At 49.2% G+C, this 27,966-nt stretch overlaps 1 protein-coding gene across 1 annotated transcript; it reads left to right on the top strand.

The window, feature by feature from the left end:
* Positions 1 to 8,181: 8,181 nt before the first annotated feature.
* Positions 8,182 to 26,398, top strand: GPR55 (G protein-coupled receptor 55). Its single transcript, XM_003274734.4, has 2 exons — positions 8,182 to 8,256; positions 22,632 to 26,398. The coding sequence occupies exon 2, from the start codon at positions 22,766 to 22,768 to the stop codon at positions 23,723 to 23,725; it is 960 nt and encodes a 319-aa protein (XP_003274782.1). The 5' UTR covers positions 8,182 to 8,256; positions 22,632 to 22,765; the 3' UTR covers positions 23,726 to 26,398.
* Positions 26,399 to 27,966: the final 1,568 nt, after the last annotated feature.

Below are 27,966 nucleotides of genomic sequence, written 5' to 3'. Positions count from 1 at the left end.
GACGACGGTTTGCAGCAAGGGCCAAGGGAGGGCAGGTGGAGGAGGCAGTGGATGGATGGGAGGGAGACGGGGCAGTGGAGCCGTCTGCCCCGGTGGCTGGAGGCCAGAGAAAGGCCAGAAGGGAAGTCAAGAGCACAGGAAAGTGAAGAGCAGAGAGGGAGGCCAGGCAGAAAGGGCGGAGGGAAGGGGGGAGCTGGGCGGGGCAGGGGACTTCAGGGGCCTGCAAGGCAGCAGGCCTTCCAGGTTCCAAAAAGTCAGTGGGTAGCCAGTGAGAGATGGAAGCTTGGCTAGGCCCACAGGAGGAGACAGGGCACAGGACCAGAAGGCAGGGATGGAGGGTAGCAGGGAAGGGGGAAGAGGCAGGGAAGGGGCAGGGAAAGGAGTGGGCTGGGGGCAGCCGGGTGAAAGCAGACCCATTTTTCCTTCCTCGTTGCCAATGATCAGAGTGAGAACACGATCCTGGGGCACTGAAGTCAGAGTTCAGTCCTGCTTCTGTTCCGTTAGGATTTGTCCTTGTGACCTCACATATAGAGAATTAGAGAGAGCGAGTGCGTGCAAGAGAGAGAGAGAGCAGCAGTCCTGCCTGTAGCACAGCTACAGAGATGTGGAGACTGATGCCCTGATGGAGGCAGTCTCAGGCAGAGCTTGGGCTAGAACAGGGTGTGCTTTGTCACAGGAGGCGAGGAGGTGGTGCGAGAGTGGGGGAGAGGCCTGGTTTAGGATGATGGCCAGACACGAAGCAAGAGATTGGGGCTCATGCAGACACAGCTGGGCAGCTGGAAGTGGCAGGACCTGGCCAGTTTCGAGCCCCACATGGAGACTGTCCTTGTAATGAACATGTCCTTCGGTTCGGAGCTTTATGTACCTTTATCGTATAAACATTCACACCCATGCTGTCTTCATTTAGAAAAGGTGTAGATCCAACTATTTTAATGAACACTGAAGACTTTCCTTCCATAGTAGCTTCCCCTTCATGTAACGTTATGTGCATTATGTAACAGAATGTAATGTACCTATAGAGAAATCTCCGTAATTTTAAAATGATATAATACATAAATTAAGACTTCTGGTCACCTTAGATGATAGAAACAGTATCCATCCAGCTGGTAGTAATTTTCTGCCTTCAGCACCAATTATGTAGGGAATGAGTTTTTAATCTTGTGAATTCCTCTAACATGTTTCCTGCCCTCTGGACGCCTCCCACAAACAGCTGTGACCACCTGCTGGGCAGGCGCCCAGAGGAGGTCGGCGGGCTGGTGGTGTGGAAGTGTTTCTCTAAGCAGCAGAGACACCTTTGTCACTTGGTTGGGTGCAGACCGCGACTGGTTTGTAGGACAAGGGGCTGGAGCTTCACGCCTCAGAACTGAGATTTTTTTCTGTGAAGTTGGAGGCCAGGCTGTCTGGGGATGGTGAGGAGCTGGAGGAGGGGCCTTGAGGTGTGGAGTGGCCTCGACGGGACTGGGCTGGGTTGGGGTTGCCCTAACACCAGGGAAGGGGTGAGGGGTGCCAGTGCCCTGAGACTGCCATTTGGATGGTTCCCTTCGGCTCTTGGAGCATTGTCCATGGGCTCAAGGGGCTGGGGTGGAGTGGGCAAGCAGGGGAGTGGACTGGGCCGGGGGTGCCCTGGGCAGTGGAGTGGGGCACCACTCAGGGTGTGGAAGGAAGGGGAGCAGAGGGGCCCCGCATGCTCTCATGGGGATGGGGCTAATGGGCAGGGTTGAGAGCAGCAGGAGGTCGCACCGTGAGGCCAGACTGTGAAGTGGGCCCCTTGTGGATGCAGTAGTCGGGGCCTGTGGCGGCAGCAGGTGCACTGTGTTCCTGCTCAGCGTCTTAACAAGTGGGCTTATCAGGCGAGTTGCCAAACCTCTCAATGCCTCCATTTCCACCCTGTAAAGTGGGGGTGCCCGTGGGTCCTGCCTCATGGGGTTGGTGAGGGTTCAGCAAGGTGGGACAGGTAGAAATCGGCCTCTCTAGGTACAATCTCCTAGGCCCAACCCCAGCTCTGCATCAAGCTCGTGGTGCACATTTGGACACAGGGCTCCAGCCCTCTGTGCTTCAATTTCTTCCTCTGTCAACAAGGCTGTTGATCATTTGCACCTCCCAGGGTGTTTGGAAAATGAACAGACTTAATTTGTAAAGTGTACCGCCCTCGGTGTGGTCCTCAGGACAGGCAGGGTCAGTGTTGGAGGGAGCTGTCACCACTGGCAATGACGTCTCCTTGAAGGGTCGGGAGGACTTGGGGTGGAGATGAAGACCGAGCCAGGTACTGGAGTGCGGTGTGCCCTGGAAGATGTTTGATGGCATTAAAGAGCAGAGGTGGTAGCTCTGCATGTGGGGTAAGGCTCTCAGGACAAAGCGTTTTGCAGGAGAATAGGGTGTGAGTGCTGGCACAGTTCCCGGGGGAGTGGCGGGTAGGTAGGACAGGTGGGGACCTCCCCATAGCCTTCACCTGTCAGCCCTTCAGTATTGGAGAACAATTTTTATCTTCCATCCCAATATACACTTTTTAAAAATCAGAATTAAATAAAAGACTTTCAGGAAGAAAATGAATGTCCCAGTTACTCAAACTATGGAAGGGTGAAGATATGTTCATTATTTAAGTGCTACAAGATAATTCATGGAGAAAAAGGACACAATTAACAATTTCCATGCCGCAAAACAAAGATAAAAATGGGCCAGGCGCAGTGGCTCACGCCTGTAATCCCAACACTTTGGGAGGCTGAGGTGGGTGGATTGCTTGAGCTCAGGACTTGGAGACCAGCCTGGGAAACATGGCAAAACCTCTCAGTGCCTTTGTATTTTGTACCAAAAGTACAAAAATTAGCCAGGCATGGTGGCACGTGTCTGTAGTCCCAGGAAGTTGAGAGGCTGAGGTGGGAGGATCACTTTAGCCCAGGAAACGAAGGTTGCAGTGAGCTGAGATCATGCCACTGCACCCCAGCCTAAGTGAGACTCTGTCTAAAAAAAAAAAAAAAGAAAAAGAAAGAAAAGAAAAACAAAACAAAAAACCCAAAGATAAAAATGTCTGTGTGTAGGGGAGGTGGGAAGGGATGAAGTAGGGAGAAAAGACTCAACACGTAAGAAGAATAGGAATTCAATAGCTAAAGTGTAAAACAGAATATTAGGCTCCTGATGGACATGTGGCAAAGGAAATAGTTCACTTTACGCAACAGGAAACAAAAAAGAAAATAAATATTTCAAAAGGGTCCACAATCTGCTCACACTCCTATCCCCGTGTCCCCGAGAAATAAACAAGTGTAGCTCAGTAGCTGTGACTGGTGGCCTGGACAGGGGGCTGCTGGGAGGCCACAGCGGGTACTCAGAGGTGAGCAGAATCCCCTCATTCCTTGACTCCTGGCCCCAGGGCCCAGGTGGGAGGCGGCGGGGGGGTCCTGGCTGCCCGGCGGGAGTGGAGGGAATGCTGGGAAGCTGTTGCCAGGGTTTAGCCCAGGACTCTGCTCCCTTGAGCGCCAAACCTCAGGAGGGCCTCGGGAGGACCTGGATGAGACAGAGCCAGAGGTGTTCACTTGGAAGCATTTGTTTAATGTTCACAAGACATTCAGTGGCTCCATGTGCCAGGGGAGCCGTAGGGCAGGGTGGGCTTCCAGAATTCTCTCCTGCCTTGCATTTGGCAGCAGGGGAAACTTGCAACGTGCAGAGACCATAGGTCTCTGTAACCTTCGTAGTAAAGGGCCTCCTCTGGATGCCGTGGGCTTTCGGTGATAAGACAACCATTCCGTTTGAAGATCACCTTTGTCCAACTTCTGCACATTCTGGGGGCTCCAAGCCCCATCAGGGCCATCAACAGCCATGGGCAGGATGACTGCAGGGAGAAGCTTGGTGGCTCTAAAAGAATTGGCTGGATCATGACAAGAACAGAAGGCACAGATATCTGAGCATCTGCAACCTTCTCCTGTAACCTCGATGTTACATTTCCAGTGAGTGACAGAGGGGCATGTGGGGTGACATGGGAGGGGAAGGCTGCATTCTGGACAGTTGCTGCCCCCTTGCGTGTTTTACTCCCTCCTGCCTTGACATTAAGCGTCACTGACCTCAGCCACCATGGGCCCACTTTCAAGGAGGCCAGATATCTTCAATTGCCAAAGGGGATTATCAGGGCCCCGAGTTGGGGGGCTTGGGGGCATGCACCTTCTTGTCTTTGTGAACACCTAGGGGACAGGGTGTCAGTCCTCAGGGACTTGGCAAAGGCTCCAGGAACGGGCTTCGTGTGGTATGGCACCCAGCTGACCGTGCAGGGGAGTCATCTGGGCTCAATGTTTAAGTGGGGCTTGGTGGCCGGATGCAGTGGTTCACACCTGTAATCCCAGCACTTTGGGAGGCCGAGGTGGGGGATGGCTTGAGTCCAGGAGTCCGAGACTAGCCTGGGCAACATGGCGAAACCCCATCTCTATTTTTACAAAAAATAAAATAAATAAGTGGGGCTTGGGAACAGAAGTGTTCCCGGCAGAATGGGAGGGGAGAGGCCAGATGGGGAGCCATAGGATGGGGCCTGGGGCAAGTCCCTGCCTAGCCCAGCTCTTGGAGCTCAACCCTTTGAGTCTGTCTCAGGCCGCACCTGGAGGATTGGAGCAGAGGGTGGGGGCAGGTGCTGCTCATCTTCCTCTCTTTGCCTCTTCTTCCTGAGTTCCCCTGCCTTCCTCTCTCTGTTGGGGCTTCCTCTGATTTTTAGGACCCCTTTTCCTTGGATCATGAGGGTCCCATTATCAATGTTACTGCTTTTTTTTTCTTTTCCTTCAAATAGACCCAGTAGGGGAGACAAAGGCAGGCACAAATCAACCAGGAATGGGGGCCTCAGTCACCGCTTGAGTACCAGGCACTTCCTGGGTGCGCTTACCCTAAAACAACGTTTTCTGAGACAGGTACTGTCATCTGTCTTCACCACCACTGCCTGGTCCCTAAGAGATGATCCACAAATATTTTTTGATTGAATGGATGTGTAACTCCAATTTGCGGCTGGGGAAATGGGCTCAGAGAGGTTAGGCAACCAGCCCAAGCTGACAGAGCTGCTTTGTGGGGAGTGGTGGCCGGAGACCTGCTGAGGCTATCTTCAGAGTCCGGCTGCCCCAGATGTCCTGGACCCTTCTTTCAGACACTCTGACGCCCCCACTCCTGCCCTCATTCCTTCTTGTTGCTGCTGGTGCCCTCATCCCAACCCAACCCCTGCTGCCCCAGTGGGTCTGTCACATGCTGCTCCTGTGCCAAGCATGTGTTCCCTGGGACCCTGGGGCGGCCCGTGCCCCTGGTTCCTGCCTGGCCAGCTTCCAGCCTCGGCGCCTGCCATTCCCCCCTTACCCTGGTGCAGAGGGTGCCCGGGCCCTCACCAACACTGTGCCCCTCCTGCCCATGCCTACACCTGGGCTGCCCTCCTTCAGCATCCTCCTCCCTCCCCGTGTCTCTTAGGGTTCAGCTCTTGTCGCTGCCCCTGTTCCCTGACCAGCTCTCTGGGGCAGGTTCGGGAGCACTTCTTGCACAACTCTGGGCCAACTGGTCACCCTGCAAGGCCCTTGGTGGGCAGGTTTCCCCCCTGGAGGGAAGGGATGCCCACGAGGGCAGGGCCGGGCCTCTGGCTGCTGAAGGAGCGAATTTCACCAGCTGCCTAGCCCAGCTCAGGGGAGGATGTGGTGAGCGCCCAGCTATCCTGGACCCACTCTTTGGTAAACACGGTCAGATTCACTTGTTCCTTGCCCTAGAAGAAGCTGGTTCCTGAAGCGCCGAAGCTGTCCCACTGGTGAAGTTGAAGGTGTGTGCCCCCAAACCCCCAACTCAGGGCTACCAGTCTGGAAGACAGGCGGGGACCTGCCCAGGCTCCCAAAACCTCCAAGTTATTCTGGATGGTGAGAGGGTGGGCAGGAGTAGGGGGAGAAGTTTCAGGAGGCTTAAGGGAAATTTTCTGAGAAAGGTCTTCCTATTTATGACTCCCCAGGGCTGTGGCAAGGGGAGGCGAAAAGCCGGATGGACAGGCCTGAGACGTAGGGTGGGACCTTGGGAGAGTCCCTGCCTTGCCTCGCTCTTAGGAGCTCAAACCTTTCAGTCTCTCTGGACACATGTATCTTGGCAAGGGATCCCCCATATACCTTGGATATCCCCCAAGGTATCCAAGGGATACCCACAGGAGAGGGAGGTGGACAATGCCTTCTACTGCAGAGCAGCTCGTGTGGTGCTCTAGCTTTTGTGTCAAAAGAGGGAAAAAATAAGAGTTCACGTGTACACGGGCAGGCACAGAAACTCTGGAAGAAACTTAACAGTGGTGCCCTGGGGGGTAGGTGAGAGCTGGATTTAGGAGTGGGACAGATATTTTCCTATATGTGTTTACATATGTATTTGAATCATGTGCATGTTTTCAAAAATTTAAAAATTTAAAAATTTTAATATTGCAACAGCAATAAAGTAGAAATATCCATTTCTTAAAAGAAGGTAGCCAGGGCCAGGAGCGGTGGCTCACATCTGTAATCCTAACACTTTGGGAGGCCGAGGTGGGTGGATCACGAGGTCAGGAGTTCCAGACCAGCCTGACCAATATGGTGAAACCCTCGTCTTTACGAAAAATGCAAAAAAAAATTAGTCGGGCATGGTGGCACAAGCCTGTAATCCCAGCTACTCAGGAGGCTGAGGCAAGAGAATCACTTGCAGTGAGCCAAGATCGCACCACTGCACTCCAGCCTGGGCAACAGAGTGAGACTCTGTCTCAAAAAAAAAAAAAAAAAAAGAAGGTAGCCAGAAAGCCAGAATGGGAAGTAGATAAGGCTCCCTTTGAGGAGGGGCTGAGCAGAGACACTGCTCCCTGCAGGCCACTCAGTGTGAATGCCTTCCTGGGGCCTCACATTGCAGGCTCTGGGTATGGAGGTGGGTGCCAGACACCGGTGTGTCTCCTCCCTGCTGCTGTCCCGACAGGCTCCGGGCCTCCTCCCGCACCCAGGGTGCGGGCCTGGCTGCCCCACCTTGCCCAGTAGCCAGTCTTTGGCTTAGATTGGGCTGGTGGCCCAGTAAGGGGGCCTCGCTTGGGGCAGGACTGCCCAGTGCTGTCGTGGCACGCAGGCCAACTTGGGGCTCCACGGCCTGCAGCAGGGAGTGGACTTGGCATTACCCATCGCACAAACCCAGGTGGCAGCTTAAAAGTTGTCATGGTTCCGTCAACCTCTTCACCAGACAGTGGGAAGACCCGGCTCCAGAGGGCCAGGTGGTTCCCCTACAGTGACTTGCAAGCTGTTATTTACAGAGGGGACCCATGTGTTGGATGAATCACCCAAAAAACCCAGGAGTAGTTTCTATTCCTGTAGACACCTGAAAGTCCCAGCACGCATGGCTTTTAAAAATTGCTTGTGCTTTGGTCCTCCGACAGGGCCTCCCAGCACCTCCAGGGCACGGGAGCTGCATCTGCCGGGGTAGGTTTCAGCCCAGACTTTCCTGATGGGCTGGAATCTATGAGGGCTCCCAGCTAAGAGCCACCCAGGCCCACGGGTGAGTCTCAGCCCTCCCAGCCCTGAAGGTGGGAGATGCCAGGGAAGTCTCTCCTTGCAGGGCCCTAGGAAGCCACAGGCCCAAGGCTTCCCCAAATCTCTGTGCAGGCCTGGAACAGAGAAGCCAAGGCTGGGGAGCCTGTGGGGCCCCACTGACCATTCTTGCAGACACACATGCAGTGGCTGAGGTCTCCTCCAAGGCTGGGCACGCAAGTCCTAACCTGCAAGTCCTAAATAGCACCACCTTCCTTTCCTTTCTGTGGGCAGCAGTTTCAAATCCTAAACCCCCGAAGTGCTGGAAGCCATGACAGCCTTTGTCAGGTGCTGAGAATGGCTGCTCCTGTGTGGTGACCCTGTTAGGGCGTCTGGGGTGCGTAGGAGGCTTCGTCTTCCAGAGGCTTCCCAGGCCTTGACACATGCAGTGTGATTTTTGCCTTTTTGGTTTTTTGTTTTCTTTTGTTTTTTGGAGCTGCGGGAGGAGGGCGTGCACAACTTCCAAGAGGGCAGGAGAGTGTAGACCCTCCTCCTGGAAACTGCTCCTCCCGTCCACACGCTAGTTCCACACAGCCTCTCTGTAGACCCCAGAGCAAGAGCCCCTAGGCCAGACAGGGTGACACTGGAGCGGCTCAAAGAGCATCTGGTCCCACCCCTTTATTTCACTCACAAGGAAGTCAAGACCCAGAGAGGGGAAGTGACTCTCCCCAGAGCAGGCTGTCAGCCAGGCCTGGAGGAGAAATGACATCTCTCAGCCCTCTCAGCTGCACCGGACCACCAACAGGTAACAGCCTCTGGGCCATTTAGAGAAACTGAGGCAGGGAGCCTCTAACCTGACCTTGCTCTTGTGGACTGCAGGTGACTCTCCTAAGATCAGTGGGGCTTGTGTGGGCCTGGGCTTTGTGCATACCTGTCCCGACTCAGCGAGCAGTGCCAGGTGTCAGGGCAGCGGCAGCCTCCAGGCAGCCTCCGTGACAGCAGCAGCGGCAGGCAGACCTGGTTTGTCCCCGATTACGAGTGACATTTTTCTACGAACCCTCAACTTCCTCCTGATCTGAGTCAGGGTTGCAGCATCATGTCGGGTGGGGAAAGCTCCCCATAGGCAGCCTGGGAGCCTTCCCGGGGCATGTAGCTCACGTGCCACCACCCTCCACCAAGCCCGCCGCCCATTCCCCGGAATCTTGTTGGGAAAGCACCAAGCGCCCGAGATGACACACTCTCAAGGATCATCCTGCAGCCCTGAGCAAGTGCTTATTGGGGACCAGAAGGAGCCTGGGAGTCCAGGCTCACCCACTCACCAGCGGCGTAATTTCTCTAGCCTCCGTTTACCTGTCTGGGGCATGAGGCAATACACGGGTTCTTCCTCACGGGGCGCTCAAGGGCAGTAAATGATGGGGAGGAGTGCCCTGGTTGCTATCGTATATTATAGCTGCATTGTTCTCGAACCCTAGCCAAGTGTCTCTTGGAGAGGCTGGGTGGGAAGACACAGCAACCCTTAGAACCCTGAACATTCTAGATTCTTCCCTGAGAGTGAGAACACAAAGTCAGGACATGTCTGGCTGGCCTGACCTCACCTGGGCTTTGTGCTGCCCAAGGCAGTGGGGATGAGAGGACAGGGCAGGGCAAAGTGCCGCCCACAGCTCTGTGGAAGGCAAGGTTTACCCTTGGTTCTCAGTGGCTGTCCCAGCTCTAAAGGGAGCACCAGTCACTGTGGAGCTGCAGCAGACCTGGCCATTTGTTCCGTCATTTCTTCACCCCCTCTTTCATGCAGTAAGACCTTCCCAAGGACAAACTGTATGTGAGGCTCAGTGATAAAGGTGAAGCGGACATGGTCCTGGTCCTGGGGTTGCTGGAGGACAGCAGGGACACACTCCCCCTGGGATACACAGAGGACTTTTCATGGCACCCATTCAGGACTGCACTGGGAAAACCACATCGCATGATGTGGGTGAATCCGGGAAGTGGGCATTTCAAGGCAGAGGTGGGATTTTTAGCAGTGGAGGAGAGAGTCCAAGGGGAAAGAGCAGCATGAGCATGCAGAGAAGTGAGGAGCGGGCTTGGCAGCTCCTGGATCCCAGATTCTTGCTTGTGATGCTGATGGGGGCCAGGGTGAGGGAGGAGGAGAGACTCAGAACATGAGTTCCAGCTGGTCCCTCACGGCCTTTTCAACCATGGGTAGAATCTTTAGCATCTCTAAGCCTTACTGTCCTTATCTGTAAAATGGGCATAATTAGGGCAATCTCCTAGGAGTGTCCTGAGTTCCCATCGCAGAGCAATGAGCACACAGCTGGCCACCTCTCACCTCCCCAAGCCGGCCCCTCTACTCTGCCAGCCCCACTCCAACCCCCCCGCCCAAGCTCCAGCAACATTCAGGCATCGGGGAGACTGTGGTCATGTGCTCTGTCCCCTCTGTGTCCTGTTCCTTCTTTTATCGTGGCCCCCAGCAGCCCAGCTCAGGCTCAGGCGGATGACTTTATTCACACTATGGTGTTAGTGGTGGACACACTGTGTATTCTAACTGCGGCATTTTGGGGGGAGCATTCCAAGGCTCCTCAAATCCATCCCTGTGGCTGTGCCAATGCTGCTTTTTTAGGCTCTGGCCCTGCCATCTCTGAGGTGGCTCACGCTGCAATGCTCTACGCAGATGACAGCCTGGCAGCTACAGGAAGGGCCACCTTCTCAGCTGCACACCTCCTTAGGGTTGTGATCTTCTTGTTGCTTGTGTTCTCTGGAAAGTCCAGGCCACCGACGGAAGAAAAGTAGGTCTGGTGTGGAGCCACATAGCTGGGTTTTGAGGTCTCAGCTGTGCAGGCAAAGCCTCAGGGCTGCTGCAGGTGGGACGCTGGATCCTTGAAGGTGTGGGCAGATGAGGCTACCATGGACCACTGGCGGCTGCGGGAATCCCAGCTGCAGAATGTGTAGAGTCAGCAGTTAAGAGCCAGCACAGGCCAGGTGCTCGGGCTCACGCCTGTAATCCCAGCAGTTTGGGAGGCAGAGGCGAGAGGACTGCTGGATCCCAGAAGTTTGAGACCAGTCTGGGCAACACGGTGAGACCTTGTCTCTACAAAAAATAAAAAATTAGGCCGGGCGCGGTGGCTCACGCCTGTAATCCCAGCACTTTGGGAGGCAGGTGGATCACCTGAGGTCGGGAGTTCGAGACCAGCCTAACCAACATAGAGAAATGCTGTCTTTACTAAAAATACAAAATTAGCCGGGCGTGGTGGCACATGCCTGTAATCCCATCTACTCAGGAGCCTGAGGCAGGAGAATCGCTTGAACCTGGGAGGCGGAGGTTGCGGTGAGCCGAGATCACACCATTGCACCCCAGCCTGGGCAACAAGAGCGAAACTCCATCTCAAAAATAAATAAATAAATAAATAAATAAATAAATAAATAAAAATTTTAAAATCAAAAAATAAAAAATTAGTTGGGCGTGGTGATGCATGCCTGTAGTCCCAGCTACTCAGAGGGCTGAGGTGGGAGGACTGCTTGAGCCTGGGAAGTTGAGGTTGCAGTGAACCTTGATTGTGCTACTGCACTCCAGCCTGGGTGACAAAGCAAGATGCTAACTCAAACAAACAAATCAGCACATTGAGGCCAGGGCTCCGGGCTCGGGGCTGAGCAGGGCCTTGAGGATGGAAGAAATGACACGGAACCCCCCAAGCAGAGGGAGCCAGGAGGAGAAGGAAGGCTTCTGCGCTCCACCCCAGTCTCTTTCCACACGTCACATATTTTCTCTCCTTTTCACCAAACATTGGAAAACAGCCTTGTATTGAAAGAAGAGTCTACTTCAGGGTTAAAAATCAACAAACAAGAACACCCTTCAGTAAGACCCGGCTGTGTGTATGAATTCCCTCTACAGCACTCTGGATAAGAACATAGCCCTGCCTTTGCTTGCATACCTCTGGTGACAGAGAGCCCTCCACATGACGAGGCTGCTTTGCTTTGTCTACTCTCAGACACTCTGGCTGCAAGATAGGTTTGCTTTCCGCAGCACCTGGAACCCATTCCTTTTCTGACCCTGTGAAGTCTTTTTTTTTTTTTTTTTTTTTTTTTCTTTGAGACGGAGTCTCGCTCTGTCGCCCAGGCTGGAGTGCAGTGGCGCGATCTCGGCTCACTGCAAGCTCCGCCTCCCGGGTTCACGCCATTCTCCTGCCTCAGCCTCTCCGAGTAGCTGGGACTACAGGCGCCGGGGTTTCACCGTGGTCTCGATCTCCTGACCTCGTGATCCGCCCGCCTCGGCCTCCCAAAGTGCTGGGATTACAAGCGTGAGCCACAGCACCCGGCAGACCCTGTGAAGTCTTATGGTGGAACACGCCACGAGCACCGGAGGACGGATGCCCTTGGGTCTTTCCTTCTAGGGATTAGGAGTATCTCTAGGCCTTTCTGCGTCTTCTCCCATGCTGTGGTTCCCTAGCCCCTCCGAGTTCAGCCCCTGCAGACAGACAGCCTTGGGTCCCAGGGTGATCAGAGCTGTGCATTGGCCACGGTCACTCCCACTCCACTTCCAGGATCTCTGAGTGTAGCCTTGGCTCACCTGGTTTCTCCCTTTCCTGTTTAAAAGAACACTTAGGAATTCCCACTTTCATTTACGTGGTGACTGCGTTTGTGTTTTGTGTATAAATATTGTTTCTTTCCAATATTTCAGCAATATACGTCTGATTTTGTCTCTGACTCACACGTTAAGAGCCTATGGAAGAGAATGCATAGAAATGCCTATTAAATGTTATTAATATCATGGCGCTGCAGCTAAGTGGTCAGGACCAACTAACAGCTATTTTCTTTGTGGTCTGAGAATGAGGAGTGTAAAATCGCCATTGCTGTTGAGGACTTGCCTGTGCTCGGGAATGGGACAAATTTTGTGAAAGACACTTCTATTCTTCTAAAGAGAGCATAGACCCTTGATTTACGATGTACTTCTCCCTGATCTGCTAGTCTACCTTATTAATTGGGTTGTTCAGAGCTCTCATTTCTGTCTGTTTGATTGTGGATATTCTACAGGAGGGGCACTAAGGGCTCCAGCTACATTATATTTCCATTTTTTTAAATTTCTTTTGCATTTCCTGCATGGTCCCATTATGTACTTGTTTGCTGCACTAATTGGAACAGAAATTGAGTGTTTTAAGTTTTCATTATTTATTGTAACTTTCACTCTTGTGGAGTCTCCATGTTACTTTCTCAATTCTTTTTACTAAAAAAAAAAAATTACTTTGTCCTCTTCCCTTCCTTTCTAGCACAAAATGTGCCTGATAAACCAAAGATTATGCTGTCATTTTACTCTGTGTCTTTTCATTTTCTTGGTGTTTTTCCTTGACAAAAGATGATCGAATTTTGTTTTTTTTTTAAATTGATGGTTGGTTTTAATAGATTAATATAGGGAGTATTAACAATTGCTTATAATATTTGCATAAACCTCTGTGAGGTTGCCCCTCTGTTTTCTATATTGTGATATTACAGTTTTTTCATTTTCGGTTTCTATTGTGAATCTTCTCTTCCTTTTGTCCCATTAAGATAGACAAGGTAATTTAATCTAAATATTCAATTTGGAAAATATTTAAGTTTTTAACTTTTTGACCCTATTGATAGCTTGCCAAGCTTTGGAGAATTATATTTTAAATCTCTTTTCTTACCTTCACCTACTCTTCGCTATGAAGCTGGTATTTTGTCTCTTTTCTGTCGTCTTTTACTCCTTATGTAATACATATTTTTATGATGTGATGGCTGGCCTGTGAACAGAGGAAACTTGTTTATTTTTCAATTTTTTTTTTAAAAATCATGAATCAGGTTCTTGTGGCTGTTCTCCCATCATTTGGGTGGGACTTGCTGTCTCACTTGACACTTACACATCTCTCTCTCACTTCATGCTTCATTCCCAGCCCCACCTTGAAATGCTCATCTCTGACCGTGAAAGGTCATGCCTCATCAGCCTGAGCTTTGGTGAATTCAATGCATAACTTTTAATTTTGTGTAAATCTTGCGCCCTGCCATGCCTCAAACACAAACCCAGACCACAAGTTGTTTCTCTGATATAGAAGGAAAAAATTGAAAGCTATCCTTACTGGTCTCCTTTTTCCTGACCAAGCATTTTATATATATATATATCTCTTAAATCTCAGGTTTTCATATTATCATTAATTAATTAGAAAAACACACCAAAAAAAGGAGAGAGATAAAGATAAAAGATTTTTAAAATCACCCAGCATCTAACTGCTAGAATGCAACCACTGGTTGGGATGTAGAAATCTTTTTTTAGTTTTTTTTTCCCCCCTCTATGCGTGGGTTTTTGTAATTTTAATCACAGTTGAAATCATTCTGAATGTCTAATTCTATAGTTTGTGGGGTTTTTACTTAACATAGTCAGCATAAACATAACAGTCAGACAGAAAAATTTTCCAATGAGTAAATTTACCGTAGTGAAATTAACCTCTTGTTGGCATTTAAATGTGTGTATGTGTTTTTTACTATTAGAAAAAAAGTAATGTGGTAATACATTGAGGCAAAGAAGAATAAGAAGAAAAAAATGCCAAGGTGGACATATTTTTGTACACAATTGTTCTTCTTTCATATCATTTACTTAAGGTGAATTCTCAGAATCACTGGATTAAAGACATACGATTTTCATGGCTGGTAATAGAAATTATCAAATCCCAAAGGTTGTATGCTAATTTGTACGCTTACCAGCATATTGGTGACTGGTTTCACAGAACCCTTGCCAAATTCTTTGTTAAATTTCATAAGCAAAAATGTTATCTCTTTGTAAATCCTCTTCTGGGAACTGCTTATGTCGTTGGCTTGTTTATCTATTGTTGTTCTTGACATTATTCATTTTAATATTTTCTTCACAGAGAAAGAACGTCATTTGTCTAACATTGGTTGCGTTTTGTTTCTTCAAGTATATTATTTGATGTCAAGACTTTTTAGCAAAAAGAATTTTGTTTGTGCAGTCAAACCTGTCCTGTTTATTTTCTGTTTCTTTGATTTTCAGTTATGCTAAGTTGACAAAGAGCTTTTCCCTTTAGTGATTTTATAAGTTGTTTATTAAATTTCAACTAGTTTTTCTATGGTTTGATTGTTTTGAAATGTAATTCCTTAATGAATTTGGAATTCCTTTTGAGATATCGTGTAAGATGAGACTCTAAGTTGGTTTTTACTCCCAAATTGTTAACTGACAGTCTTAACATAATTTCTTAACTAAGCCTTCCCTTTGTATTATTGATTGTTGTGGAATGCCTCATTTCTTCTTGCTTCTGTTAAATGTGTTAGTGCATAGTCTGAGATTTCTGAGTGAGTAAATGTCTGATTTCAACAAGAATGTCCCTATTATTTTACCATTAAATACGAAGTTGCCATTGGTGTGAGCAATTTACTCTTTGTAAGAAGTACTTTCCTGTTCCATTAGTTAAATAACTCTGAAAAACTATTTATACAATTGGATGACTTTTTATTTTTGCTTTAATGATGTGATACAAAACATTAATTGATTTCCTAACACTGAAACTATCTTACACTTCTATAGTAAATCTGATTCGTCATGATGATTTATAATGTTAATGTACTGAATTCTACGTAGTAATATTTTAATTAGGATGTTTGCATATATATTCATAATTGTATTTGAGCAAGTTTGTCTCTTTTGTGCTGAGTTTTGATATTTGGGTAAGTTAATTTATTAGAAATTCATTAATACTATGTTCTGAAATACTTATAGAGTACGGGAATTATCTGTTGCTTGAAAATGTGAAATAAGCTAGAGCCTATTTTAAGAGTAATTCTTTGATAATATTCTCAGTTTCTTTTATGGTTATTGGTCTAGTCAATAATTCTATTTCTTCTTGTGTCAAACCTTGTATAGATCGTGGTAAATTATTTTTTGCCCCCAAATCAACAACTACATCAAGGTTTTTAAACAGATCAACACACAAGTAATAATGCAGTTTCTTGCTATTTTTGCTCTCCTCTCTAACTCAGCTTAATGTCTTCTTTCTTGTTTCTAGTTATGACCATTTGAGTCCTTTCTTCTTGATCATAGTTGTTAGAGATACAGGTATTGCTTCGTTAATTGTTTCTGTTCTGAAGGAACCACCTATTAAATGTGTTGATTCTGATATTTTCTCTTTTCTAATTCCTTTATTTCCGCTTTTATCTTTATACTTTTTTCCGGATTTCCCTAAGACATTTTTCCCCTAAATGCTCAAGTTAAGTGCTTGATTCATTTATTTAATTTCCTTAAGGAAAATTAAAGCAGTTAGGGCAATGTATTTATCTCTGAGAATAGTTTTGGCTGTACCCCGTGAATTTTTTTTTTTTAAAACAACCAATCCAAAAAGTTCTTGCTATCCTTCACATGTATTTAGTTTTGTAGTTCTCACTTTATTTTTAATTAGTCATTGTTATTTTTATTATTATTTTGAGACAGAGTTTATATAAACTGGGTCTTACTTTGTTGCCCAGGCTAGAGGGTAGTAGCATGATCACAGGTCACTGCAGCCTCGACCTCCTGGACTCAAGCCATCCTCTTGCCTTAACCTCTGCCTCTGAGTAGCTGGGACTATAGGCACAAGCCACCACACCCAGCTAATTTTTAAAAAAGAAAATTTGTAGAGACAGAAGTTTCACTATGTTGTGAGGTTGATCTCAAACTCCTGGGCTCAAACAATCCTCCCTCCTTTGCCTCCCAAAGTGCTGGGATTACAGGCATGAGCCACTGCGCCCAGCCAGGCTGTATTTTTATTTTCTAGGTCTTTGTGTATGCGGTCAGAGAGTATAGCCAAAATAATTTCTGAATTTTTTTAATGGATGGTTTTGTTCCTGTAAGGTAGATAATTCATTTTTGGCAAGTGTTTTTTGGCTGCTTGAGAAAAAAAAAATGGATTACCTATTTGTTTAAAACCAAGCCCAAGAGCCATTAATTAAACTGTATTAATCATATTATTTATATAATTCTGTGTCCTAATTTATATTTTGCCTATTTGTTTCGTTCTAATCTACAGTATATGAAAGTGTGACACTGCAATTTGTTTTTGCCAATGGCTCCTTGAATTCTAAGAATTGTACCTGATGTGCTTTTGTATACCACCATTCGGTGTATAAGATTACTATATTTGCCCTCACAATTGAGTTTTTATTTTATTCTATAAAAATAAGCTTCTTAATCCTGATGGGCAATTTTGTTCTGCAATTCTACAAGGCTAGTTATGAATATTGCCTCCCTATCTTTCTTTTGTTTATATTTGTCTGTTCTATCATCACAGAACTTTTATGTGGAACATTTCTGTGTCATTTAAGTGACGAACAGTTTTATCTTTTAATTGAGCCAACAGTTTTATTTTTTAATTGAGAATATTAGTAAAATTTGAATTTTTTCACACTTGCTGTTGTAATTTCTATGCTGTTTCTTTTCCTGTTATATTCACTCCTTTGCTATGTAGTTGGTTTTGTTTCTTTTCATCTTCTGTAGTAATTTTGAAGGTAGACATCATATTTTTAATAGTAGTTGCTTTTAACGTTTTCAAGAATCTGACACGTATTTCTGTAATTATTGAAGTAAAAAAAAACAGAACAGAAATATTAGCAATAGAGCCTTTTGCGTCACCCCAGGCACTTACTATTACCCTCCATTGTCCCCACCCCCTACAACACAAGAACACTCTTCCTGCTTTATTAATTTATCCACAATATTAAAACTTGTCTCTTTCTAGGGACACAGATCATCTCTTTTTTTTTTTCTTAGAGAGAGGGTCTCACTCTGTTACACAGGCTGGAGTGCAGTGGCACGATCATGGCTCACTGCAGCCTCAAACTCCTGGGCTCAAGCGATCCTCCCACACAGCTGCCCAAATAGTTGGGGACCACAGGCACGAGCCACCATGCCCTACTAATTAAGTTTTTTTTGGTAGAGATGGGGTTTCACTATGTTGCCCAGGTGGGTCTCAAACTCCTGGGCTCAAGTAATCCTCCCACACAGCCTGCCAAATAGTTGTGGACTACAGGCATGAGCCACCACCACACCCTAGTAATCTAAAAAAAAAAAAAAAAAAAAAAAAAAAAAAAAAAAATTTCGTTTTTGGAGAGATGAGGTTTCACTATGTTGCCCAGGCTGGTCTCAAACTCCTGGGCTCGAGTGATCCTTCAACCTTGCCCTCCCAAAGTGCTGGGATTACAGGTGTGAGCCACTAGTCCAGCCAGATAATCTCTTCTGTTTTTTTTTATTTTAATTTTAAATCTGTAACTATATTCATCATAACTTATGTCTCTTTCCATAGTTTCCTGCTTTCAATTCAATGCTCAGTTCCAAGCTTTTCTACCTTGATGTTTTCATCCTTGCACTCTTCTTAGTAATGATCTCTTGGAGGTCTAAAATTTTGGGGCAATTATTTTTCTAGAGGCCACATCCACCTGAGACTTGCTTTCTGCACTCTTTACACAAGAACACCTGGTTGGATAAGAAATTCTTGCACCCAAATCTTCTCCCTCAAACCTCTCCTGGTGTTAATTATTTTTTCAGAGGTTTCCAAGGAACTTGGCTTGTTTATTCATGGATGTTTGTGAGGCTCTATCTTGGTGACATTTAAACATGTCAGCGGGACATTCAGAGGTGTCAGCAGGGCCTCTGGGAGTGGCTGTCTCCATAGCTTTTGCATGAAACATGGCACTTCATCTCCTGTATTGTCTCATTTACTCCGCGGTTCAATTGAGCCCCACCTCTCAGCCACCGTGCTGCTGCTGACTCACAATGGTTTTGGGTCCTTTTGCTCCATTCACAGATGCTATTTGCTTGACCCATGACCTTTGCCCACTCAGTGCTATTTCCTTCTGGAGGAGGCTAGGACTGCCCCATTCCAGTCCTCTAGGAGGCGAAGGTGCCCACCCATCCCTGCTGCGGATAGTAGAAAGGCAGCACGCCACAGATGGTGCTGCTGGGGTGGAAACTGAGAACATCTCCACTGCTGCCTGTGACACAGATTCCAACATCAATGGCAGCATTGGGATGGCCCCTTGGCAGCTATGCAGGGGTGCTGCTGAGACCTCCCTGGAATTCCAGAGAACCCACTCCCAGGGTCCCTGACCACAGTCAGTGCAGCTCTGCTGCTTCAGGTCCATGGCGACGTTGATGCTGATGCCACTCTCCTTGGGCTGCTCCTAGCCAGTGCCTGAGTCCAGCAGAGGCACTAGCCTGGGGAGATTTCTGTGGATATGGGGCTCTTCCAAGAGGCAACCTTTGCTCAGAGATGCCCCATGGCTTGGCCAAGAAGGGCTGAAATCTGCACTGCTGTCTGAAGTCCTTCCCACCTTTTCATTCCTTCCCTCTCTCCTTCCACAGAGTCAGACCTGCAGGTGGTCTGAAGGCTCACCCCACCTCCTCCTGCTCCCTCTCCCGGGTATCCTTCATGGACACTTCCCCTGTTTAATCTCTGAGTTGTCTAACACTGTCTTAGCATCTGCTTCTCAGGGGACCTGAAGGGACTTAGCCTCCCACCCAGCCAACTAACTACAGTACCATTGCTTGATTGGGGTGGACCCCTGGGTTGGTCAGAACAGGAGCTGCTAATGGAATGGCCCCACACCCCACAACTAGCAAATGGTGCTAGTTGCTGTCCCCCTGCCCCGTTCCCCTCCCCCACCCACAAGTAGACTGGTTTTTATTAGCAAACTTCTTTGAGAAGGATGACTGTTTCATCTCTTGCTGCAGTTTGGAGTGCACTGATGCCTTTTTATCTTACTACAGTGAAGCTCCTGATTTTTTCGAAAAAGACTCTAAAAAGATGGTTTCCTGGGACTTTCAGAGGGAATTCAGATTAATTTTTCAGATTCTCTGCTCACTCTGTCATTAGCTGGCAGTATTTTCTCAACCTGATTTCTTCTTGCCAGCCCATAGGGTGCCTTCTCTGGCTTCAAAGACTACTCTCTGAGAAGCTTCCATTTGAAGTCTGTTGGTAATTCAAATGTGACCTTTAGAATAATCCTACTGGGGAATACTGATGGCCAAATTGTGTCTATGAATATACCTGCTGCTGTCAGTGGAGACTTATTCCAGCACCCGAGGTCGTGCGCTTTCTGATCACTTTCCTCCCGTTGTTATTCGTTTGATCCCCCAATTCAGCCACACATAGTGTCTTAGTTTGGGTTGGACTTTGAGCATCACCGATTTTTTTCTTGGCCACTTTGAACCACCAGCAATACGGTGGATTCATCCATGGAGTTGGCCGGTAACAGCTGACAGTAAGGGCCTCTGAGTGTTGAGCTTTTGTCATTGGTGGCTGATTTTTCTTAATTGGTTAGTGTGACCCAGACCAAGACAGATGTCCTCAGTTCCCTTTTCAAAATCTTATTGGATCTCTTTAAACATAAACTTGTATTCATGCTTATCTTTGTGGTTCTTGGTTTTCTGCTGTTTCTGGTCTTGAAGGCAACTTCTCCAAGCCAATTCCATCTTCCTCTTTGGTGTTGCAACATTTTACATTTAGACCTGAACTGGGCTTTGAACTGCTTTTCTCATCATTTTTGAAATTTACCTTGTGAATTCCAAGCTATTCCAGTAATTTTTTGAGCTAGGCCTGTGGCCATTTCAGCATGTTTGGTGAGGAGGCGGCCACCCCACCTTGCAGATTCTGAGCATCCTGAGTAGGACCAGTTACTACTACACACCCCCAGGAGGCACCATCCCCACAGACCACAGGACACCAAGGCTTTGAATAAGAGGAAGTACTTTTTCCTAGATCTATTGTTACATAAATCTGTGAGAAAAGTAAACACATTGGAAACCATAGAATCTTTGGAAAGCCACCAAATCAAGTAATGTCTGGTAAATGTTTAGTGCATAGTGCTCAATGGATGATATATATATATGTACCTATAAACATCTGTCTATATATATCGATTTCCTTTTTCATTAGGGATCAGAGAGGGCTTGGGAATGGTATTACGTACAAGATCTTAAAAAACACCCCAATTTTTTCCTCCCACGGGCCCCCAGTAGTGATGAGAAACAATAGCAGAATGAGAATTCTGTTAGCAGTAGCTGCACAGCAAAGAAATAAGTCATAGGAATGCTTATTGTGGAATTCATTGTTTCCTGGTAAAATACTAGAAACCTAAATATTTATGAATAAGCTACTGGCTAAATGAGTTTTGGTATACCTACACAATGGGAGGCAAACAAGCCATTCATATATGCTGATATAGACCAATGTCTAAGAAACATCGTTGAGTGAAAAAGCAAGGGACAGGGGCTGTAGGTATATTATTTCCAAATTTTAAAGAAGTCATACAGGTATATGTATGCATGCATGTATTTGCATATATGTATCTACTTAGAAAATGTCTGGGAGGAATACGCAAGAAACTGTAAAGCATGCTGCCTTTGGAAAGGACAGTTGAGGCCTTAGGGTACAAGGAGGCTGACTTTCCTATGCTTGTTCTTTTGTTCTGTTTGAATATCTTATTGAGCGCATGGAATACTTTTAAAATTAATAAAAAGTTATGAAAAATAATAACAGAAGCTTTAATTAATAATGGAAGTTTTAGGAACAGGTGTGGGGCCTCCCGCCTGTAATCCCAGCACTTTGGGAGGCCAAGGTGGGTGGATCACCTGAGGTCAGGAGTTCAAGACCAGCCTGGTCAACATGGTGAAACCTCATCTCTACTAAAAATACAAAAAATTAGCCAGGCGTGGTGAGTGTGGTGGCTCATGCCTGTAATCCCAGCTATGAAGGAGACTGAGGCAGGAGAATCACTTGAACTGGGGAGGCAGAGGTTGCAGTGAGCCAAGATTGTGCCACCGCACTCCCAGCCTGGGCGACAGAGTGAGACTCTGTCTCAAAAATAAATAAATAAATAGCTGCAGTGGTCACTAGTATGGGATTCGCTGGTGGGAGTCTGTGCTGATGTCTTCTCCCTGGTACATCGATATCTTGAGATCTCAGCACCTGCTAGCCAGGAAGTCATGGAAGGTGGGAGAGGCACAGGAAGACAGGTCTCACGGCAGGACCTGGCTGCGCTTGCTCACCCAGCTGCTTTCTGCCGAAGTGGTTAAGGAAGACGCCAGGCATAAATGTCCTTTCCCTGCCATGCCCCTGTGCTCTAGTGAATGTGGCACATTCCATGTCTAAGGCCAGTCCAAGTCAAGTACACCAGCAGCACGGCCTCACTTGTGGGGAGAGGGAAGACTGGGCGAGAAAGGAGGGAACAGGGAGGTGGGCAGAGGTGGGCAAGTGGGGAGAGGGTGGAAGTTGGGTCATATTTGAGTCCTCTTTCTAGCAACCTGGTTCTGGATGCCTGGATTGAACACCTGGTTTTGTCCTGCTCCAGGGCTACATACCTTGATACAGAACCCCACAATGGCACTCACCCCCTCACCCCAAATTGACCACGCTCGGACCACACCCCTGTGCAACCACGCCTACAGCCTTGGTCCTCCTGTCCCTGAGGCCACTTCTAATCTTCTGCCTGACTAAAGGCCTTTCCTTGCCCTGTGGAGAACTCAGGGCCCCGCTCCATTCCCTCTGGGAATGCCATTTCTCCCATATCTCTCCATTTTCTGTCTGGTTTTCTCTTTGGGGTACAAGAGGCTGCAGGAGCTGCAGACCTTATATCTTGGCAACTATGAATCCCTGACAAGGGACTCCAACCCTCTGCCTGGAAACCCAAGCAAAAGTTGTGTTGATTATCATGGCTTCTTGGAGAGTCAAACGTCTGTCCCTGAACCAATGAACTAACCAACTACTGTGTCCAGGGGAATGCAACGCTCTGGTGTCAATCATCCCTGGTTGCAGGTTGACTGTGTCCAACCATCAGGAAAGTGGGTGGGGGGAGGACAAAGGGGACAAGAGGAGCTGAGTCCTGGAAACAGCATTTGAATCCCTGATCCAGCTGCTCCTGAAGTCAGCCCTACCCTAGTTTTCATGTTTTCCATTATGTGAAACTGTCTCTTTGCTTCAGCCTGTTTAGGTCTGGGTATATGCTGTTACTTCTTTCAACAAAAGGAGTTCTGATTTAAAAGACAGATGTCCATGCACAGCAGGGTTCTATATTTGTCAAAGAAAAATGTGTGTATGGTAGAAAGCGAGTGAGAAAGCGAGTCTGGAATGATATACACAAAAAGTAACAGTGGTTGCATCTGGGCGGCAGGATTAAAGGTAATTTTTCTTTTCTGTGTTCTAGTTGTGATTCAATGGGCACGAATTGCTGTGTGATGCCGGGGAGGTGTTTGTGATTCTTGACAAAGTCATTTGAATCCATCACTTCAAGAGAGTGAAAGCAGCCCCGTCTGATCTGTTAGTGTTGTAGGAAGAAACATGAGTCAGCAAAACACCAGCGGGGACTGCCTGTTTGACGGCGTCAACGAGCTGATGAAAACCCTACAGTTTGCAGTCCACATCCCCACGTTCATCCTGGGCCTGCTCCTCAACCTGTTGGCCATCCATGGCTTCAGCACCTTCCTTAAGAACAGGTGGCCCGATTACGCTGCCACCTCCATCTACATGATCAACCTGGCGGTCTTTGACCTGCTGCTGGTGCTCTCCCTCCCTTTCAAGATGGTCCTGTCCCAGGTACAGTCCCCCTTCCCGTCCCTGTGCACCCTGGTGGAGTGCCTTTACTTCGTCAGCATGTACGGAAGCGTCTTCACCATCTGCTTCATCAGCATGGACCGGTTGTTGGCCATCCAGTACCCACTCCTGGTGAGCCACCTCCGGTCCCCCAGGAAGATCTTTGGGATCTGCTGCATCATCTGGGTCCTGGTGTGGACCGGGAGCATCCCTATCTATAGTTTCCACGGGAAAGTGGAAAAATACACATGCTTCCACAACATGTCTGATGATACCTGGAGTGCCAAGGTCTTATTCCCGCTGGAGGTGTTTGGCTTCCTCCTTCCCATGGGCATCATGGGCTTCTGCTGCTCCAGGAGCATCCACATCCTGCTGGGCCGCCGAGACCACACCCAGGACTGGGTGCAGCAGAGAGCCTGCATCTACAGCATCGCAGCCAGCCTGGCTGTCTTCGTGGTCTCCTTCCTCCCAGTCCACCTGGGGTTCTTCCTGCAGTTCCTGGTGAGAAACGGCTTTATCGTAGAGTGCAGAGCCAAGCAGAGCATCAGCTTCTTCTTGCAATTGTCCATGTGTTTCTCCAACGTCAACTGCTGCCTGGATGTTTTCTGCTACTATTTTGTCATCAAAGAATTCCGCATGAACATCAGGGCCCACCGGCCTTCCAGGGTCCAGCTGGTCCTGCAGGACACCACGATCTCCCGGGGCTAACGGAAGGACATCCTGTTCAGGGGAAGAAAGCCCTGGCCCTGAATTCTGGTAATGGACATCACGTTCCAGGGTTTTGATGTGGTGGGATGATCCGCACCATCTTCACTGATGTGCTTCCCTTTGATGCCCATTGAGTGCCAGCTTTGCTCATTATACTCCAAAGACCTTTTTTCCACTGCCCAGACAGCTCCACATATACCACCCAGTGTTCAGGGATCTCTGAAGAACCCACAAACCAGGTGAATTACTGATTTCTGAGTCCAAAAACTATAGAGCGGAAGAATTGAGAAACAGAATGAGACCATGTCAACAAGGCTGTTTCCAACTCTCCCCATTTTCCTGTTCGACTGGGAGGTTCTGGAAAGAAAGAGAGAGAAAGAGAGAGGAGGTAGAGGAGGGAGCCGAGAGAGTCAGTTATGGGGGAGAGTGTCTTGGGCAGAGGCGGGGTGGTAGGGATGAATGAAGCCCCTTTTTAGTTTGGGTGTCCCAGAACGGAGCAGACTTGCATTTTCCAGTCCCTTCTGGAGCTGTGTTGCCAAAAGCCTCACTGAGATGACAGCAAGTGGGTGTGGTGTTGGGGCTGGGCAAGTAGCATGGATCACCCCAAGTTTCCAGTGAGCCTCAGAAAGGTGAAGGAAGCCAGCCACACCTTTCTGTGCCCGTGAGAAGACCGCAGAGTGACTGAGTGGGGTGCCGATGGCATCCAAGAGCCATGAGGGTGGAGGGGAAAGGACAGTCCTGGGGAAGGAAGAAGACAGGCCCAGGGCTGGAAGCACACAGCCCCTCCCCCATCACCATCAGGCTGTCCATAGCATGGAGTGTTGGTGCTGGCCCAGGGCGAAGAGAGGCAGTGGGAGACGGCCTGGGAGCGGGGAGACTCCTGACCTGCTTTCTATCCTGAACAGACTGGGAAGTTGCTCATTACACCTAGCTTCCTTGAAAACAATGGCAAAGAATCAGGCTTGCCTTGGTTCCACCGTAGGAGGGTGGAGGAGGTGCTGTCTTACTCACCTGCATCCTGGCTGGGCAGCTGGCACCCGTGGCACTGCCCATGGAGCCGTCCCTTCCTGGCAGCTGGGAGGGAGATGAGGCAGCCAGGCACAAGGGTGTGGCCTTGAGAAAGAAGGCAAGAGGGGGTCCCTGCAGGTCCCAGGAAACTGTAAACAATTGAGTCACGCCTGGATGGCTTCTCAACAGATCTGGAGGAGGAGTGCAAGTGACAGCAGAAGCCTCCCAATGACTCAGCTGCTCCGGAGAGTGAAATGATGAGAAGGATCCATTGTGGGGTGGTTTTGCATGACAGAGCGAGTGGGATGAGGAGTAACTGATGAGACTTCATGTGAGCAAGGTCTTTAGGAGGAAAAGCAACTGCGGTCTACTTGTAGGATCTGGGTTCAGTGGGGGCCGAAGGGCTTGGGAGGGGTGGCGGCCTGAGGGGAAGAAAAGAAGCATTTGGATAAACCTGGACCTGTGGGGAGGAGGAAGAGGAAGAGGAAAAGGAGGGGAAGCTGAGCAGTGGCCCTAGGCTTGAAGCCTGCAGGGAGTGCAGGGTGGGTGGGGAACCTGGCTGAGCTGCTTCCTGCCTGAGAGCCTTTCCCGGCTGGCCTAAGAGCCATGGACGGACAGGAGTCACCTTCTCAGGAGCAGCTCCCGCTGTTGCTGTGCTCAACTGGCACCCTGTACACCTCCTCCTAGGTGGATGGAGGGAAGGGTGAGGAAGAGAGCGTCAATGAAGGGGTGGAAGTGGATGTGGAGGAGTAACCAGACCAGACCAGACCAGAGGGATCGGAGGCTCAGTACCCCTGGGCTGGGCCTCTAGGAACCACAGCCACAGAGTCAGGCTCTGCAGACCCAGAGGTAAGGCTGCCTGGCTGCCCCAAGCCCCAGACACTCCTCTCCTTGCCTGCAGGCTGCCCTGTCCCATGGCCACCCTAGACAGAGACACCACCCGTGATACTCTGAGGAGGCCAGACTTTCGCACGCAACAGGGCATTTGGGGCTGGTTCGGGTCAGAGTCCACGGGTGGTGGATTTAGGGACCACCCTCCTCCCACTTCTTTCTCTGCATGAGGAGTTGGGAGCCTGCCTGGTGGAGTTGAGTGATGCCCTTCATGTGCACTTGGGTCTACCAATGTGCTTAGGGCCAGATGGGCTTCCTAAGAGACAGGGGTGGGTGGACCTAACCACCTATCATCCCCAGCGATGTTCAAACATAAAGTCTTATCTATGTGCAGCATGACTCTGTCCAGGTGACAGAAAGGGCTCTAGACAGCTGAGAGGAACGGATCATGTAGGGAGGGACGGGGAGGGGAGCCAGGACCCAGGAGCTGCATGACTGTAAGAGGAAGGTCCTTGGAGGGTATCAGCAGTCTCAGTGTGATGTGACAACTATGGACCTGTGGGTGTGCCCTGGGGACCCCGACCCATCCCAAAACACTGTGGGAAGAAGGGCCTCTTCTCCGTGGGGACCCGTGTCTGTGGGAGCGGGCACAGGTCCATTCTGCAGGCCACTACGGCTGCTCAGCAGGAGGGCCGAGAGTTTGGACCCACATAGCTGCAACCCAAGCTGGCCCATAGTCAGCAGTGGGGCCCAGCGGCACCGGAGGGGCGGATGGTTAGCACTGGAAAAAATGACTTGATTAATCTGATTCGCCAAATAAATAGATTCATGTGATGCCTTGTGACCTTGTCTTGGACTAAGCTTTCTGGCCCCAGAGAAGAGCAGGACCCAGATGGCCCCTGCCAGGTCACCCAACAATCTTGGTCTCTTCAGCAACCACCTGGCCACCAAGTGTGGGGCTGCAGGGAGTGGCCCTCCCTGCTCAGGAGCACAGCTGGTCCTGTCCAGGTGACCAGGAGCCAGACCCTTTGGGGTCTAGTTGCCGCTCCCCCATATCCACACGGGTGCTTGGTTCTCTGTGGTAGCAGCCAGGCTGCACAGACCCCGCATACTCGGCTGCAGTCGACCCCACCCTGCCCCTGCCACCTTGTCCCACCACCACCTTGTCGCACTGCCACCGTGACACTGCAGCTGCTTCCACAGGCCCTGGCTCCTCCACATTCACAGGGGTGGGGGGCCCAGTACAAGAGACCTGCTGAGCAACCGAGGGGCTGAAGACACAGGGCCAGTCTCTAGAGGTCCTCCACGGTGGCCCTTCCCTCCCTTCTCTGACCTCCTGTGGTGGGAATCCGACTTTCCCAGGGTGGATTCTCCTGGGTTCTTCTCTGCACTTCACTGTGAATTTTGCTAGCCTGTGGAGAGGTCCCGGAAGCTGTGCACCGCTAGGCTTTGGCCTGGGTCACTCTCTGTCCTGAGTTCCCCACAATCCTGAGCGCAGCTGATCACCGCCTGGGTGCTGAGGGCCAAGGGGGACATCTTTGCTCCATCTAATCATCTCCTACTAATCTAGGAGCTACCCACTACGAAGGCCACATCCCCTAGGGATAGTGACCACCTCCCCTTGGCCCCCAGGGAGGATTTGACTGGGAGAATGTCGGTTCACAAGGTGCATTTGTCAACTATATTCCTCTTGAATTACCTCTCTGGGGACCCTCGGAAGCTGCAAGTCATGATACTAATACTATGTAACTGCCACAGGATACTAAAGACATCTGGAAGCGTAAGATAACACCCTCGTAGCAAGTGACCACAAAGGGATGGAGATTGCAAAGGTGCTTGAAATGACTGAGGCATTCCTCAGTTGTAGCGATTCCTAGAGGTTAAAAAGGATTCGGTTAATAGACCAGTGCGGAAAGAAATTGGGCAGAGCCACTGTGTGGGTGTGAGGAGAGGCTGGCGTGCAGAACAGTCAAGAGGTAGGGGTGGGGACATCCCCATAGGAGGAGGAGCTGTGTGGGGATGCCCACGCCAGACCACCCTTCGTCTGTCCTCAAGGGTCAGTTGTACTGTGGACAGCGACTTTCCAGGGCCAAATAAAGGCTGGCAGGGACCACTTGGCAACCTTACCACTCGGGGGGGACAGAGGACTCAAAGACACACCAAAGGTGCCTTTTCTGGGGTGAGCACTCCCCTGAAACTACCATCACAGGCCCCACTGGCTTTTTTCTGCCCAGAGCTGGCTTCTCTGGTGAGCCCAGGGCACAGAGCCGTGAATGGCCATTTGAGGGGCTGTGGATAGCAGGTCAAGAGGGACTCCAGGAGCTTGAAGTGGAAGGACAAAACAGACGTCCCTCTGCCCCACTTCGGGCCTGAGCGCTCCCTCCCAGGCCAGGAGCCTGCAA

This window comes from Nomascus leucogenys, chromosome 22a (genome assembly GCF_006542625.1).
Source record: "Nomascus leucogenys isolate Asia chromosome 22a, Asia_NLE_v1, whole genome shotgun sequence".
Taxonomy (NCBI): Eukaryota; Metazoa; Chordata; class Mammalia; order Primates; family Hylobatidae; genus Nomascus; species Nomascus leucogenys.
The sequence above is the reverse complement of the archived record's forward strand: the minus strand, read 5'-3'. Positions and strand labels throughout refer to the sequence as shown.